Genomic DNA, 16,388 nt, shown 5'->3' on the forward strand with positions numbered 1-16,388 from the left:
CACGTTTCAGACTACTCCAAAGGATTCGGCGGGAAGTATGGGGTGCAGAAGGATCGGATGGATAAGGTAAATATTCCAGCCCCGGAGCTTAGTGTCTTCTGCCTGCAGGGGCTCTTGGTGGGCGTGGCTCACAGTGCTGGCCAACATCCACGCGCTGGGGTGGGGCACAAGTGATTTCCGTCGTGGTGGTGGTGGTGGTGGCGATGACTGACTCGGACAGTCTTGTGCTCCTCATGGCCGTGCTGTGGGATAGGCGCTGGCACCGGCCCACCTCTTAATTGGGGGCCCCAGGCCAGGCAGGCTCAGCACCTGGCTGCGGCACAGCAGTGGACGGCTGGGCAGCCATAGGAACCCAGATGTTTAACATGAGAGGTGAGAGCCTCGAGGGCTCATGTCCATTTGAACTTAAATTCTTAATAGTAAATCAGATTGGAACCTGAGTGTGTTAGACTGCGTGTGGGGCTACCTTGCTGGCAGCCAGCGCTGCGTGTGCGGTGATGAGCCATGTCTCCCGTCTTCAGCCTCATAGAGACGCGGGCTCCACACTGCCTGCTCCTGCGCGTGGCCTGTGGTCAGGGGTGGCAGGGTCAGTCCTTGCCTCGCAGCTGACCACGCAGCACCATCCAGGGGCTCCTGATGTGGGCTCCAGGGGCATAGGCGGGCAGAGCAGGTGTTCGGGCTGGGCTCCCCAGGGAGCGGTAGCCTGGGCTCATTTCTGAGGGCAGGCGCGAGTTCACCAGGAGAGAAGGCTCAGGAGACCACGGAGGGGCGAGGTGTGGGCCTGGGTGGGACAGGAGTCACTGCAGGTTCTCAAGGAGCCTAGCTGCAGAGGGAGGGTGGGGAGCGGGGATAGAGCTGGCCCTGGAGAGCCCCACACACCACAGAGCATTCTGCATGTCGTGACATGCGTCACACACCACAGAGCATCTGACGTGCATGGCCCCAGAAAGGTTAGCAGGCAAGGAACACTGGGGGGGGTCTACTTTGAGAAGCCCCCGGCCTCAGCGTGGAGTCTGGGTTGTGGGGGTTGGCCTGGGCAGGGGGGTGTGGTCCTGAGGAGAGCTGGAGGGGCTCGGGTGGTGGAGAAGCAGGGCATGGTGTTTGGCGCCAAGGGACGCAGGGGAGGGAGCAGTCGGGTGGATGTGGGGTGGACGTGGTGCCAACTGTGGAGCCGAAGAACTGGGAGGAGCAGATGTGGGTGTCAGCGAGAGAGAGCTGGGGTAGGGCCGGGGCCGGGGCCGGGTGGCGTGCAGAGTTGGGAGGGGAGTAGGCACGTGGTCAGAGGACACTGGGCAGGGGGACCCAGTGAGGTAGCAGGGGCCTTGCAAGGCACTGGGACAGACGGAGGGAAGGAGCTCCCCTGTGGGTGAGTCAGAGGTTGTGGCTTTGAGGCCGGAACCTGAGGGACTGCCTGTGTTGTGGGTGTCTGTGGTCAGCATTGCTGGTGTTGGCGGTGACCACTGAGCTTGTGAGCACATGAGGAGGCAGTGTGGGGGTGTGGCCTTTCGTGTCATTGTCTTTCATCCAGGAGGGGGTGGAGCTTCTCTCTCTGTTTGCTGTGTGATGGAGGAGTCCAAGGCTTAGTGAGGGTGACGTAACTGCCCGGGTCCCCGTACATTGTGGGGATAGGGCTACAACCCAGGCTGGGAGGTGAGGTTGCCCCCTCAGGGCAAGGTGATGTCTGCAGAGGGCCCAGTGGGTGATGGGACCCAGTAAGGCTGATGGCCTTGCCTTTGAACAGGTGCAAGCGGCTCAAGGGACATGGAGTAGACGCTGGAGCTGACTGATGGGAGGAGGGAGCGGGGTCCGAGGAAGGACAGGCGGGCCAGGAAGGGGGCAAGCAGGAGGTGCTGGGCAGAAAGGGGCCATGGTATGGGGGCTCTGGTGGCTTCTGAGCCTCAGGTGTTCTCATCAGAGGTAGTGAAACCCACAGTGAAACTGGGGACGGCCACTGGTCTCCATGAGCCCTGACAGTCTCCACCTGAGTCAGCACGTAAGAGTCATCGCCGTCGCTTGGTCAGACCATAGTTGAGTCCCCTGCAATGCAGAAAGGTGTGATTGCACCACTGGGTAGTGTGGAGGACGGGCCACTGGAGGCTTGCATGTGTCCCCAGCGTCTTTGCTTCCTGTAAATGCTCACACTTCTGGGTGGCGACGGAGGGTGGGGAAGGCTTGAGGCTGATCCCAGAATTGGTTTATGGTAGAGCAGATGGAGATACATGCATTTCTTATGCTAATGCTGACCCACGATTGCCTGCAAATGTGGTTGGTAATAGTTTTCATGCCTCAGTTAGTTTGCAAAACCGAGAGGCCATGAAGAGTGCTCTGGGCTGTGTGGCTGGGCCTTTGGGAAGATCTGGGGAAGGCATTTGCATCTGGCAGGAGCTACCACAGGGCATGGAGAAAAGAGAAAAGTGCTTTCCTGACGCCCACGTCCTGTCTCTGCAGAATGCGTCAACCTTTGAGGATGTTACCCAGGTGTCCTCTGCCTACCAGAAGACAGTACCTGTCGAAGCTGGTGAGTCCCGGCTGATACCAGGAGCACCGTGTGGTTTCCCAGGAAAACACTGAGGGGAAGGACAGTTGTGAAACAGCCAGGAGCAGACGCACCACTAGTTGAAAGCGTGGTTGTTGCTGCGTATTTTTGGGAAAGAAAATGATCGTTCTGATGAAGATCTTGTTTCTCCTGCAGAGGTTTAGAGTCACCTTTTAGATGCAGCATGGTGCAGCCGTTTCAGTGGGGCCTGTTTCAAGGGGCTCTTCCCAGAGCAAAGGGGCTAAGTGCACATTCACAAGGGCCTCCACACTGCCAGTGACCAGCTTCTGGGAGCAGCTGGGGCCTGCCCAACTCCCTGAGCCGCTCGGTCGCAGCTGTGACAGGAGGAAGACATCATGACGTCGATGTGCAGGCGACAGCAGACATTCTCTCTGCTGCTCGTTCTTGGGCCCTTGACAGGGAGCTCGAAACCTGTCCTTTTCTGTGCTGGACACACGATGGAGTCAGATGTGGGCCCTGCCCCAGAGAGTCAAGTAGTTGGGGAAAATGTTATACATGAGAGCAAGTGCTAAATTTAACACAGGATGCAGAGAGCCACCACTGACTTCCTTCGGGGGCTATGGACCCACAGTTCTCAGAGTTTGAGGGCCCAGGACGCTTTGACACTTTGACCACTCGTGAGAACCCCCAAGATGTTGATGTATTTGATGACATTGACTATATTAGAAATTAGAGGAATGTGGCCCGGCACAGTGGCTCATGCCTGTAATCCCAGCACTTTGGGAGGCCAAGGCGGGCAGATCATGAGGTCAGGAGATCGAGACCATCCTGGCTAACACGATGAAACCCCGTCTCTACTAAAAATACAAAAACAAAATTAGCCAGGCATGGTGGCAGGCGCCTGTAGTCCCAGCTACTCGGGAGGCTGAGACAGGAGAATGGCGTGAACCCAGGAGGCGGAGCTTGCAGTGAGCGGAGTTTGCGCCACTGCACTCCAGCCTGGATGACAGAGTGAGACTCCGTCTCAAAAAAAAAAAAAAAAAAAAGAGAGAGAGGAATGGTTTATTTATTTATTTATTTTGAGACCGGGTCTTGCTGTGTCATCCAGGCAGGACTGCTGCCTCAGTCTCCTGGGCTCAAGCAGTACTCTTGCCTCAGCCTCTGGAGTAGCTGGAACTGTAAGCGCATGCCCCCATGCCCAGTTAAATTTTTTTTTTTTTTGAGACGGAGTATCACTTTGTTGCCCAGGCTGGAGTGCAGTGGCGCGAACTCGGCTCACTGCAAGCTCCGCCTCCCATCCCGGGTTCATGGCATTCTCCTGCCTCAAGCCTCCGGAGTAGCTGGGACTACAGGCGCCTGCCACCACGCCCGGCTAATTTTTTTGTTGTTGTTGCTATTTTTTAGTAGAGACGGGGTTTCACCGTGTTAGCCAGGATGGTCTCGATCTCCTGACCTCATGATCTGCCCGCCTTTGCCTCCCAAAGTGCTGGGATTACAGGCATGAGCCACTGTGCCCGGCCAAATTTTTTTATCTTTAGTAGAGATGAGGTCTCACTGTGTTGCCCAGGCTGGTCTTGAATTCCTGAGCTCAAGTGATCCACCTGCCTCAGCCTCTCAAAGTGCTGGGATTACAGGCATGAGCGACATTGGAAAGTTATTAATTGGTTCACTTAAAAAGAATAAACCTTGGCCGAGTGTGGTGGCTCACACCTGTAATCCCAGCACTCTGGGAGGCCGAGGTGGGTGGATCACCTGAGGTCAGGAGTTTGAGACCAGACTGGCCAACATGGTGAAACCCTGTCTCTACTAAAGATACAAAAAGTAGCTGGGCATGGTGGTCCACGCCTGTAATCCCAGCTACTCAGAAGACTGAGGTACGAGAATTGCTTGAACCTGGAGGCAGAGGTTGCAGTGAGCCTTGATTGCGCCACTGCACTCCAGCCTGGGCGACAAGAGCTAAACTCCATCTCAAAAAATAAAAATAATAATACAACTGGCCATGCACAGTGGCTCATTCCTGTAATCCCAGCACTTAGTGAGAAGACCGGCATTGTTTTGTTTTGTAAATCTCTTTAATAGAAGATGGCTGCACTCTCACATCTGCCTCTGCAGTCTATCGATGTTACGTTGTTTAGGAAGAACATGTGGAATCACCTAGGTAGGCGATTGGGAAAGGGAGGAGTGTTTGTAACCTTGAGGGCAGCGTGAGTGTCCTTCTGCGACGCCGCCCAAGCGTGCCAGGCAGTGGTGGTCCTGCAGGCCGGCTCCTCTGGCCCTGTGAGGGACTCGCTACCCACTGTGCTTGGGCAGCACTGTGTGTTGGTCATTTGGAAAATGCTGGGTCTCTGAGTTGTGCTCGTCTTCCAGTTGTGGACACTTCTCATTACACAATACCAAAAAAAAATCACATTTGCTGTCATCATCGCTTTCATCTGCAGAGGCTGAGTGGAAATCAGCATGTTCATGTGGCAGCCTCACATTTTTCAAAATTCTGTCTTTTACTTGAAAGCTGGAATTTTCCTGTTGGCAACAAATACTCCAGTAATTTTTCTTGACACAATAGGCTTAGTTCATTCACTTGGAAGAAAACTGTTGCCAGATACCCAGCTTTGCATAACCATAGTTGGACTGTCAGTTGTTATTTCAGGGAAAAACGCTATTCCATGAAAAAACAGTCAACTTGCAGCTCTCATGGTTCCATTCATGTTCCTTGAAACACAGACAGCCACCGCCGCAGTCCTGGACACAGCAGGGAAGGCTCATGTGTCTTCCCACTTTTTTTTTTTTTTTTTGAGACAGAGTCTCGCTCTGTCGCGAGACTGGAGTGCAGTGGCACAATCTCGGCTCACTGCAACCCCTGCCTCCCAGGTTCAAGCGATTCTCCTGCCTCAGCCTCCCGAGTAGCTGGGATTACAGGCGCCTGCCACCAAGCCCAGCTAATTTTTCTATTTTTAGTAGAGACAGGGTTTCACCACGTTGGCCAGGATGGTCTCGATCTCTTGACCTCGTGATCCACCCACCTTAGCCTCCCAAAGTGCTGGAATTACAGGTGTGAGCCACCATGCCCGGCCATATTCCCCACTTTTGACTTAAATTTTTATCATTTTTTCTTAATAGACATGGGGTCTCACTGTCTTTCCCAGGCTGGTCTCAAACTCCTGATCTCAGTCTTCCCGTCTCAACCTCCCAAAGTGCTGGGATTACAGGCATGAGCCACTGCCCTCTTTTCCATTTTTGTCACACACAATATAAAAAAATGTATACTCTGGTTGAGATTTACTAGACTCAGTATACGTCAATTACAGTATACATCAGTACCTTAACTGCTTTATCAAGGACAGATGTCTTTAAGGGAAATTGGCTGTTTTTATTTAAAAAGGTGAGTGTGGTGGTGAAGATACCGTCTTATTTAGAGATCTTCCTGATGCCAGGCTTAGGGGGATTGCCAGTCCCACCAGGTACGCAGTGCCCTGTGGCAGGCACCCAGTGCTGGCTCCGGACCAGTGGGCTGACCTGGCAGCTGCAAGAACCTTTCCCTCCTCGGGGGTTAGGGGGATGACCGGTTCCTGGGGAGGTCACTCTGTGTGGGTGGGGCTGTTGTCCAGGAGCAGTGTTTTTGCTGTGCTCAAGGCACACGTCCTCCCTCCTTCCTCTATAGTGACCAGCAAAACAAGTAACATCAGAGCTAACTTTGAAAACCTCGCTAAGGAGAAAGAGCAGGAGGACAGGCGGAAGGCGGAGGCGGAGAGAGCCCAGCGGATGGCCAAGGAGCGGCAGGAGCAGGAAGAGGCCAGGAGGAAGCTGGAGGTGAGCGGCAAGGAGTGGGCCGCAGCGCACCCTCCCTGGGACCTGTGCCGAGGGGATTGGGAGCTCTGGGGCCTGGGCGGGGCTTATTCTCTCCTGGCCAGGTTTTCCTTGGAAGGCATGTTTAACTCTCCTTTAAGGCTCTCCATTAAGGCACTTGTCACTTGCAGCCACACATAGGCTGAGTCTCTGGCCACAATGCTCCAGGCAGCCGGCTAGCGCTATCCTGGTCTTGCCGGTCCAGCCCCAGGACCCGCCAACCTGCCCTGCCCTCTGTCCCTGAGCTGACAGCAGAGTCTTGTCGGCTTCCACCTCCACGGGGCTCCTGTCCAAATGTCAGCCTGAGTCTCTTCTCACCCATCCCCCTCTGGAAGCCCCTCCTTTCCCAGGTGGAAGTTTGGGGTTTGGAGGGGACTCTGTGCAGAGGCAGCCTGCTCTTGGGGCCTGCTTCTGCTTGGCCAGCCCAGCCCCGCTCACCCAAGCCCCTGGGCTGTGGAGAAGCGCTCCCAGAGAAAGATGCCAGAAGCGCACCCCTGGCAGGGGCGGAGCACGAGCCTGTGTCTGGGTGCTTTGGGTCTAGCCTGGGTGGCTTGCCACCGACAAGGACTTTCCTTGTGCTCAGCTGGATCGGGGGGTTGTGAATAGAGCCTGAGGCCTACAGATGTGTGTGTGTGAAGTTACCAGGTGTGGTTCTGCAGCTGGGGCGTCTGCAGTGTGGGGCAGGCCCAGCCTGTCTGGAAGCCTGGGCTTCTCCTATCCACCCCAGGCCCTGCCCCTGCCCCTGCAGGGCCACACAGGACGTGCTACTTTGGGTGTTTAACCTGTGGATGGCATCAGGTGACGTGGGAATTTACAACTGTCCTGTTGGGGTCAAGCAAGGCCATAGATGCCAGGAACCGTGCTAGGGTCTCAAGACCAGGGGTGGTTTTCTCTTCAACAAGACAAGACAGCACTACCATTGTTCCCGTTAGAGCAAGGCCGCCTGCAGAGGGAGAGGAGGGAAGGGGTTTGGAGTGGACACCTGGGGTTCAGATCCTGCCTGGGCAGCTCCCTGGCCGGTGTGCCTGTGCCTGCCACCTCACCCTCAGACTCAGCGTCTGGCACTGGAGCCCACAGGCTGTCAGTGAGTTTCCTGTTGCTGCCATAGTCACCACCACACACAGCACACAGCTAGTGTCTTATAGCCCTGGAGGTCAGAAGTCCTCAAAGATGTCAGCAGGGCTGTGTTCCTCCTGGTGGCCCCTCGGCCCTGTCTTCCCATCTCCAGCCTCTGCTTTTGTTGTCACCGCCCCTCCTCTGTCCCTCACACTCCTGCCTCCCTCCTCTCAGGACCTTGTGATTACATTGGGTCCACCCAGGCAGTCCAGAGTTCTCCCCATCACAGAACCCTTAGTTTCATCACATACACAGTCCCTCCCCATGGGGTCTGGGGACTGCGATGTCAGCAGCTTTGAGGGGCTATTATCCTACCCCAGTTCATCCTTTGGCCCCTAAAGCTTCATGTCCATCCCATGTGCAAACATACTCAGCCCATTTTAAGGTCCCCAAAGTCTCAACCCATTGCAGCATCAACTCAGACTCCCAAATCTGTGCCTAAACTATCTAATCGTGTGTGGGCAAGAATGAGCTGTGGCCCAGTCCCGGCACTGTCGCGTCACTGGCTGTGTGATCTCGGCCTCAGAGCACACCTGCCCCTCGAATCCTGCCTGGGTGCTGGTGGGATCTGAGGCTTGGTGCTCCAGCTCACCTGCCTCTCGTATCCTGCCTGTGTGCTAGTGGGATCTGAGACTTGGTGCTTCAGCTCACCTGGCCCTCGGATCCTGCCTGGGTGCTGGGGGGATCTGAGACTTTTCGTGCTCCAGCTCACCTGCGCCTTGGATCCTGCCTGGATGCTGGTGGGATCTGAGGCTTGGGGCTCCAGCTCCCCTGCCCCTCGGATCCTGCCTAGGTGCTGGTGGGATCTGAGGCTTGGTGCTCCAGCTCCCCTGCCCCTCGGATCCTGCCTGGGTGCTGGGGGGATCTGAGACTTTTCGTGCTCCAGCTCACCTGCGCCTTGGATCCTGCCTGGATGCTGGTGGGATCTGAGGCTTGGGGCTCCAGCTCCCCTGCCCCTCGGATCCTGCCTAGGTGCTGGTGGGATCTGAGGCTTGGTGCTCCAGCTCCCCTGCCCCTCGGATCCTGCCTGGGTGCTGGGGGGATCTGAGACTTTTCGTGCTCCAGCTCACCTGCGCCTTGGATCCTGCCTGGATGCTGGTGGGATCTGAGGCTTGGGGCTCCAGCTCCCCTGCCCCTCGGATCCTGCCTAGGTGCTGGTGGGATCTGAGGCTTGGTGCTCCAGCTCCCCTGCCCCTCGGATCCTGCCTGGGTGCTGGTGGGATCTGAGACTTGGTGCTCCAGCTCCCCTGCCCCTCGGATCCTGCCGGGGTGCTGGTGGGATCTGAGGCTTGGTGCTCCAGCTCAGCCTTGGTGTGGGTGTTTTCCGCTCCTTTCCCCAGAGCATGCCTAGAGCTTGCGCACGATCTTCTGAAACACGGCAGGCGTGACAATGCAGAGTGTCATGGCAGCATTCTGATTGCTGTTTGTTTTCAATCACAGGAGCAAGCCAGAGCCAAAACGCAAACGCCCCCTGCGTCGCCCGCACCTCAGCCAACCGAGGAGAGGCTGCCCTCGAGCCCCGTCTATGAGGTTGGTGTCTTTGGTGTTTGAATGAGCGTGAGTGACTTACTGCCAGAACCCAGGTCCTGTTTGTGGAGTGGAGGAAGCCCTTGCAGGCAGGCAGTGTGGCGTGGGTGTAGAGGGCATCGCTGCATTCCACGCCCGGAGAGGGGTGGGCCAGGAGCGCCTGGGGGGTGGGTGACATGCCTCAGTGCTGTCAGGGGATAGCCGTGCAGGCCCACATACCATCCTTTCACCCCTCTGCAGCCTGTTGTAGTCTGGCCACTGTCACTGCAGTCCCTGCTGGAGTCACCTGCTATCAGATAATCAGATGGGGGTGTCTTCACCCCACTTGCTCTCTGCTGTGCAGGACGCCGCTTCACTCCTTAATGGCAATGCTGCCCTCCTTCATCACTGAGCCCCTGCCTCCCGCACAATCTGCCTTCTATGCCTGCCCCATTCAGCTCTCCAGCCTTGCAGCCCCTCATGAGTGTGGCTGCAGACATGCTGTCCAGCCCCTCCCTGTGCTGCTGACCCCCTCTCATGGGTCCCCCAGTGTTCCGTCCCCATCCCTGAGTTACGGAGCCACCTGCCGATGCCCTGCCCATCCCTGACTTTGGGTCTCCTGCTCCCCGCCAGCACCTCTGCGCTAACCACACCCTCTACCTGTAACCACCTCTCCTGTCCCCAGCCCTTGCCCTTTCTCCATCCCATGGCCATCATCCTGGTCTATGCATTCATCTCTGCTCGCCCAGGAGCCAGTCAGTTACAGGGGTCACACTCCAGACCATGGTAGTTCAGGAGCCCAGAGAGAGCCCTGGAGACAGGCCGGGTCTGGGATCTGGGCCTCGCTGGCCGTGGCCTTGTCACCACCCGACTGTCCCTCCTTGGCTATGCTGCTGCCTGCTGCCTTTACCCTGCTGGGCCCTGGGGGGATGTGGTAAGTGAGGCCTTGCAGCTTGTCAGGAACCGGCCTCCCCCTCTAGTCCCTCCCCTTGGCAGCCAGCGCCATCTGCCTCAAGGAAGCTCCGACCCTGCCCCTCCCGTGCAGTTCAGCCCTTGTGTGGTTCCCGGTGCCTGTGCTGAGGGTGGAGTCGCTCTCCCTGCCCGATTACTCTCCCTGGCTAGCAGCTCTCCACCACCGGCTCTTCCCAGATCTCCTGGGTGCGCGGTTCTGAGCTGTCGGCATTGCTTTCTTTCAGTCACTGCTGGTGACATCAGGTGGACCCTGGTCAGAAACATTGATTAAAGCCACTGTCGGTGATGAGCAGTTCAGAATTTTCGCTGGGGCTCCGAAGCGGCAGTGGTTATAGATAGAGAGGTATTCCACTGCGCACCTTTGTAGTTGAATGTGATTCTTTGGCGATGCCCTGTCTGCAGGCTCAGCTGCTCTGGAGCCATGTGGTGAAGCCGCTGTCAGGCAGGGCCAGGGTCGAGCAGCACAGGCAGGAGGGTGGCCGTTCAGCCCAAGGGTGCCTTGTGTGGCCTTGGAGATGAGGCCTAAAAAAAGAAATCAGCCAAATTAACCCAACAAAGACAGGCTCTACCCCCAGGCAACAGTGTGGGCAGGGGCGTGTCTCCTAACCTGCTGTGTGGGCGTGGTTATTGCAGGACTGGAGTGTCGGTGGTGAGGACCTGGTCATCATCGGGAAGGAAATGGCATGTGGGCACTCACCACCATGGTGAACACACCGGCAGGCCTGGCCTTCCTATACCGCGTCTGTTTTCTCAGTCCTGGCTGGGACTGAGAATTAGATGGCCCGTGGGTTTCTGCTGGCTGTGGCAGTACAGCTACTGCTCTCTAGAAGCCAGCATGGGCCCCGTGCCATGTGCATGTGACCCTTCCCCAGGATGCGGCTTCCTTCAAGGCAGAGCTGAGCTACAGAGGCCCTGTGAGTGGGACGGAGCCGGAGCCCGTGTACAGCATGGAGGCCGCTGACTACCGAGAGGCCAGCAGCCAGCAGGGCCTGGCCTATGCCACAGAGGCTGTCTATGAAAGCGCAGAGGCCCCGGGCCACTATCCCGCAGGTACTGGGGCCCCACGCTGCAGCGCCCTGCCCAGGGCAGGGAGCTCCCGGGACATCCTGCTCGACCTGTGGCGTCGTTGCGAGGAGCATGGGTTTCCCACTGACACGCCTCTGCTTGCTTGCTATAGGGTCTTCTTGTCCCTGGAGGGAAGTGCTCTAGGCACATTTGGGGCATCGGCTCCTGTGCTGGGTCCCAGGAAGATCCCCATTGTGCTGGGGAGGGGTGGGCAGGGGCAGAGGAAGGGAGGGTTTCAGCTGCCGTCCTGTGTCCTTGAGACAAAATCTTAGGAAGTGTTGTCTAAAACTTGAGAAGGCTGGGAACCTGTGTGGGACTTTGTATTGTTCAGCTCTGTCATGGCTTTCTTTTAGAGGACAGCACCTACGATGAGTACGAGAATGATCTGGGGATCACAGCCGTCGCCCTGTACGACTACCAGGCTGGTGAGCGGCCTGCAAAAGCACTTGGAGGGGAGACCCAGGCAGCTGCGCCTGCCTCTGCTTGTTTTCTGAGGATTCACTTCTCTAGCGTTGTTAGTTTTAGAAATAATTTATGTTGAGATAATTTCAGAGATATAGAAAAGTTGCAGGTATAGTGCCAAGAACTCCCATGTTCCCTACCCGGATTCCATCTCTGCACACACACGCACACACCCTGTTATCTTTAGTATTCTCTGAACCCTTGGAGAGCTGCAGGGGTGCTGCCACCCCCAAAGACTCCAGCGTGTTTCCCAAGATCAAAGATGCTGTCCCACAGGGACACCCCACCCTCCAGGTGAGGGGGCCGCACAGATGCCTTGATGTTCGAGACCCCATTCCTGCCTGTCCTGCCCCAGCCGCCAGCTCCCGTGTGGCCTGCGCGTTCCCCTGAGTTCCCTTTGCGGCCTTGGCAGTTTAAGAGCAGCCTCAGCTCCTGGGCTGGCCTCAGCCGCCCACCCCGTGTTCCCTCAGGGCCAGGCTGAGCTGTGCTCTGGTGGCGGTGAGGTCTTGGAGACCATGCGGTGGGGCTCCCTGCTGGGCCGCATAGCATCCACTTGTCCCTCTGTCTCAGCCACCACCTGGTCCACAAAGTCACCACCACCCCTCTGCAGTTGACAAGCATCTTACGGGTGGCGTGGGATTCCCCTCAGAACCCCCGGCCTCTGCCTCTTGAGTGCTTCCCGTTTGCAACTTTGCATCAGCGCGGAAGCTGGCGTTCTACCATAAGTGAGCGCTGGCCGTCCCCGTTCAGTGCCTTTTGCACACGTGCATTTGCATGCACGCATGTGGGTGTGTCTGTGGCATCTCAGCACCTGTGCGTGGATTCTCATCACCGTGGCTTTTGCCCTCCATTCCCATTTCAGCCATCACCTCGGGCTTCTCTCCGGGTGTCCCCTGGCTGTCCTTCCACTGCGGCCTCCGCAGCCCATCTCCCCACCCCCTCCACAGACACGTCTGCCAGAGAGAGGGGAAGGGAGGGCGGGCGGGGCCGGAGTTATGTGGTGGAAACCTGCTCCTGAGGAAGGGGTCCGGGTGGGGTTGGTGCTTGTGTGAAGGGCTCTGTGCCTCTTTGTACTCTCTCGGTTCATGTTCACAAATCCTGGCCTTGGTGGCATGGCAGAGGCAGCAGGAGCCTCTGCGGTGGCCCGCATCTCTGCAGGGGGCATCTCTGAGCAGGCTGCCTGGGAGCTTGCTCTGGGTTGTGCTTTTTTTCTGGCAGACCAGGAAACGCTTGCACTTCAGCATCTTTCTCTGTGTTCTCTTCCCCAGCGGGCGATGATGAGATCTCATTTGACCCTGATGACATCATCACCAACATCGAGATGATTGATGACGGCTGGTGGCGCGGGGTGTGCAAGGGCCGGTACGGGCTCTTCCCAGCCAACTATGTGGAGCTGCGGCAGTAGGGCCCCCAGCCCCCCGGAGCTGCGCCCTGGATCCTCACACTACAGATCAGGCCTTCTTTGGTTCTTGGGTGGTTTTGGGTTTTTTCTGTTTTTTTTTTTTTTTTTTTTGAAGGTGGGGAGGGGAATATACACATTGCTTTTATATTTAATACTTTTGCTGATGCTTTTGAAAATGTTTATGCCACAGAATTTGCTAATATATTGTAATCACATTCCTTAGGAGGACTTTGGTAATTGGTTTTATGCATTGATGGTTTTTTTTTTCTTTTTTGCCAAATTGACTGTCACGCGGCAGCTTCAGGGAGCTCGCATTCTCTTGTGTGCGTGTTGCCCTCGTGCCCATCAAGTGCAGTCGGGACCTCCCAGGACAAGCACGAGGCCTCAGGTCGGCCCTGTGGCGGGTAGGCAGGAAGGACTGTCCCAGACGAGGGGCCTCCTCTAGAGTCTCACTGCTGGGGAGGAGAGGACTGGGCCTGATGGAAGTTAACCCGGAGCTAAGTCACCCAGAGCACAGGAGCTGCCATGTCAGATGGGAAATCTGCCTATGTCATACCGTGACAGCCCGCAGGATCAGGTGACTTCTAGCAGAGACCCTGGTTTTTTTCCTGTGCCCACTCCAGCTTGTCCTCATCTCTACCCATCCCCTGATGCCCAGGTTGCCGGGAGGGCTGCTGGGAGCCTCTCCTGCCCCCGCCGGGCAGTGTCACTGAGTCCTTGAAATCCTCCCCTGCCCCGCGGGTCTCTGGATTGGGACGCACAGTGCAGTTGAGGTCTGCGTCGGGCTTGGCTTTTCACAGAGGCTGATGCCTTAACTGTCACCCATATGGTCCCTGGGCCACCGGGCAGCCTGGGGCGGTGTGTGTGCCATGTCACAGCATGGCCTCTCGGCCTTGGGAAGGAAGGCAGTGCCTGCTCTGCTGTGAGCCGCCAGGAACCCTCCTCCTGTCAATGGGGGTGTAGTATTTTTGCCAAAATATCATGTTCAATTACAGTAGTTTGATCAGTTGAAGGCTAGAAGTGTGAAGTGCAGATGAGTGTGTGTTCTTCCCCAAGGTCCCCCCACAGCTCCAGGACACCGCTGTCCTGGCATTTGTGGCCACTCACTTTGTAGGAAACTCATCTCCTTCCTGAGGAGCCGGGAGGCTGGACCAGTCCTGTCGTGCAGTCAGGTGGGCGGTGTATCTTTCCAGAAGGTCACGTGGAAATGTCTCGGGACTTGGGTCCCGGAGTGCCCGTGAAGCGTGTTTTTGCTCCTGAGGTGCATTTTCTCATCATCCTTGCTTTACCACAATGAGCAATGAGGTCGGGTTTTATATGCAACTTATTGTATCTGAATTCCTGTAGCACACCTCATAGGTATGATTTTTTTAAATTAAAGAATTCAGAATAAACTTTTTTTGATCCACTTGCGTGATTTGCTTTGGTCTGTGGTCACTCCGTTCTGCAGTGGAAGCTGCGTCGACACTCTCGGTGTCCTGCGCCCCGGACCTGGGCTGGCGGAGGCTCTCCCGCCGTCCAGTGCGTCTCGCGCGTTCTGTTCTGGCTTTAGACCGAACCGTACGTTCCCTTTTCAGTGTTCCTTCAAAGGTGCTGCTTATGAACTGAAATGTGTTTACTCTGGCAGATGATTCCGTTTTTTGCACAAAGGTTCCAAGCAAAATAAAACACTCTGTGCTTAAAAGTCATTTCTGAATTACAGTTCTCAAATCCTGAGAGGGATTTTGCTCCCAGTCTCGTTTTGCTCAGGGGCACCAGAAGTTAAAGGCTAAGGGGAACAGTGGCACTGAGGGAGCAGGTGTGCCCTCGGGAGCCGGGGGTGCTGGGGAGCTGGGTTCCGGCTCACACTTCTGCCCATCAGGTGCTCCCAGGGAGCTTTCGGCTGCACGATATGCCTGCTACCCCTTCCAACCTGGGTGGTGACGGAGCACTGCCTCCTCCCTTGGGCTGTCCCACACCTGCCTCTGGCTTAGGAAACAGTGCCTCTGCCAGCTCTGCCCACAGGAGCCTAACGTGAGAGTGCCCCTGCCCTCCTGCCACAACCGGGCTGCTGTGGGTTCTGCATCACAGGGTCGCAGCCCTAACGGCGAGCCCCGTCCCACACAGGGCCTGTCTGCTGGGTGAGATTGCAGCCACCTGCAGGGAGCTGAGTCCTGAAGAAATGAGGCATGAAGGCTTGTGAACCAGGGGAAAGTCCCAGCCGGGGTGGGCAGACGGGGTCGGGGGCTGGAGGGCAGGGTGTGACGAAGGGAGGGGTCCATGCAGAAAGGGCCCCTGCTGGCCCACTGTCTGCCCAGTCGGTCTGTGCCTGTGCCGCCTGCGGATGAGCATGGCAGGGGCTCAACAGGAGCGGGGCACATCTTGAGTGGGTCTGTGTTTCTGTTCTATTGGTGGCCAAGCGTGGCCTGGCAGCTTGAGTGCCTGGAGCCAACCACCTGAATCTTAGCCGCTTTCTTTTTAGATGTGGTTGGGGTCTTTTGTTTCTGTTTTTTGAGAAAGGGTCTTGCTCTTTCGCCCAGGCTGGAGTGCAGTGGCGTGATCTCCGCTCCTGCAACCTGTGCACCCAGGGCTCAAGCAATCCTCCCACCTCAGCCTCCCAAGTAGCTGGGACTACAGGTGCACGCCACCACACCTGGCTACTTTTTGTATTTTTAGTAGGGACGTGGTTTCACCATGTTGCCCAGGCTGGTCTAGAACTTCTGACCTCAAGTGATCTACCTGCCTCGGCCCCCCGAAGTGCTGGGATTACAGGGATGAGCCACCGTGCCCAGCGTAGATGTGGTCGTTTTAATGTCAGCTCACCGTGCCTTCTGTCTCAAAGTTGGATTCACTCCCCAGGTCCCCTCTGGCCTGAAGAACAGCCTAGGGGCATGCTTGCCTGGGAGCAGCTTGCTCTCAGCCTGCTGGAGGAGGGAGGGCAGGACATGGACGTGCTTTTCTCTCTTGGTGCCCAGACATGGAAAACGATTTTGTGGCACATAGGGAGCCGTCGGCACACAGGCACCTCCAAGAGCCACTGGAGCCACTGCTGGCCACTCTGGGCGCTCAGATGTGGGCACAGCGTGGAGAGTGCTTTGTCGGGGTGAAAATGCTTACTTTGCTCCTGGAAGATATGCTGGCGAATGCTTCTTCAACCCAAGATGTTCAGAGAGTGGCTGACATGGTATTAACTGTGCACATACTGTGTGCTGGGCCTTGGAGGGGAGATGTTGAGTAAGAGAGATGGCTCAGCACTGGGGAAGCTGACACAATAAATCTGATTCCACCACTGTGCTGATTTTTATTTTTTTAATCAATTTATTCTTTTTGAGACAGAGTCTTGCTCTGTTGCCCAGGCTGGAGTGCAATGGCACAATCTCAGCTCACTGCAACCTCCACCTGCCAGGTTCAAGCAGTTCTGCCTCAGCCTCCCGAGTAGCTGGGACTACAGGTGTGCATCACCACGCCTGGCTAATTTTTGTATTTTTAGTAGAGACAGTTTCGCCATGTTGGCCAGGCTGGTCTCAAACTCCTGACCTCAGGTGA

General features: G+C 56.5%; 1 protein-coding gene across 4 annotated transcripts in view; it reads left to right on the top strand.

The window, feature by feature from the left end:
• The window catches only part of CTTN (cortactin), a 39,079-nt gene extending 24,808 nt beyond the window's left edge, over nt 1–14,271 (top strand). For 3 of the 4 annotated variants that reach the window (XM_034933257.3, XM_034933258.3, XM_034933260.3), the window contains 7 exons: nt 11–66; nt 2,449–2,518; nt 6,156–6,304; nt 8,897–8,986; nt 10,807–10,984; nt 11,353–11,424; nt 12,730–14,271. In XM_034933257.3, the coding sequence (XP_034789148.1) occupies nt 11–66; nt 2,449–2,518; nt 6,156–6,304; nt 8,897–8,986; nt 10,807–10,984; nt 11,353–11,424; nt 12,730–12,866 (752 nt within the window). In that variant the 3' untranslated portion in view covers nt 12,867–14,271. Of the gene's footprint in view, nt 1–10; nt 67–2,448; nt 2,519–6,155; nt 6,305–8,896; nt 8,987–10,567; nt 10,761–10,806; nt 10,985–11,352; nt 11,425–12,729 lie in introns of those variants that run through there. The other variant, XM_063608634.1, reaches the window with a different exon arrangement.
• Nucleotides 14,272–16,388: the final 2,117 nt, after the last annotated feature.

The sequence above is a fragment of the Pan paniscus genome, chromosome 9 (assembly GCF_029289425.2).
Source record: "Pan paniscus chromosome 9, NHGRI_mPanPan1-v2.0_pri, whole genome shotgun sequence".
NCBI classification, from domain to species: domain Eukaryota; kingdom Metazoa; phylum Chordata; class Mammalia; order Primates; family Hominidae; genus Pan; species Pan paniscus.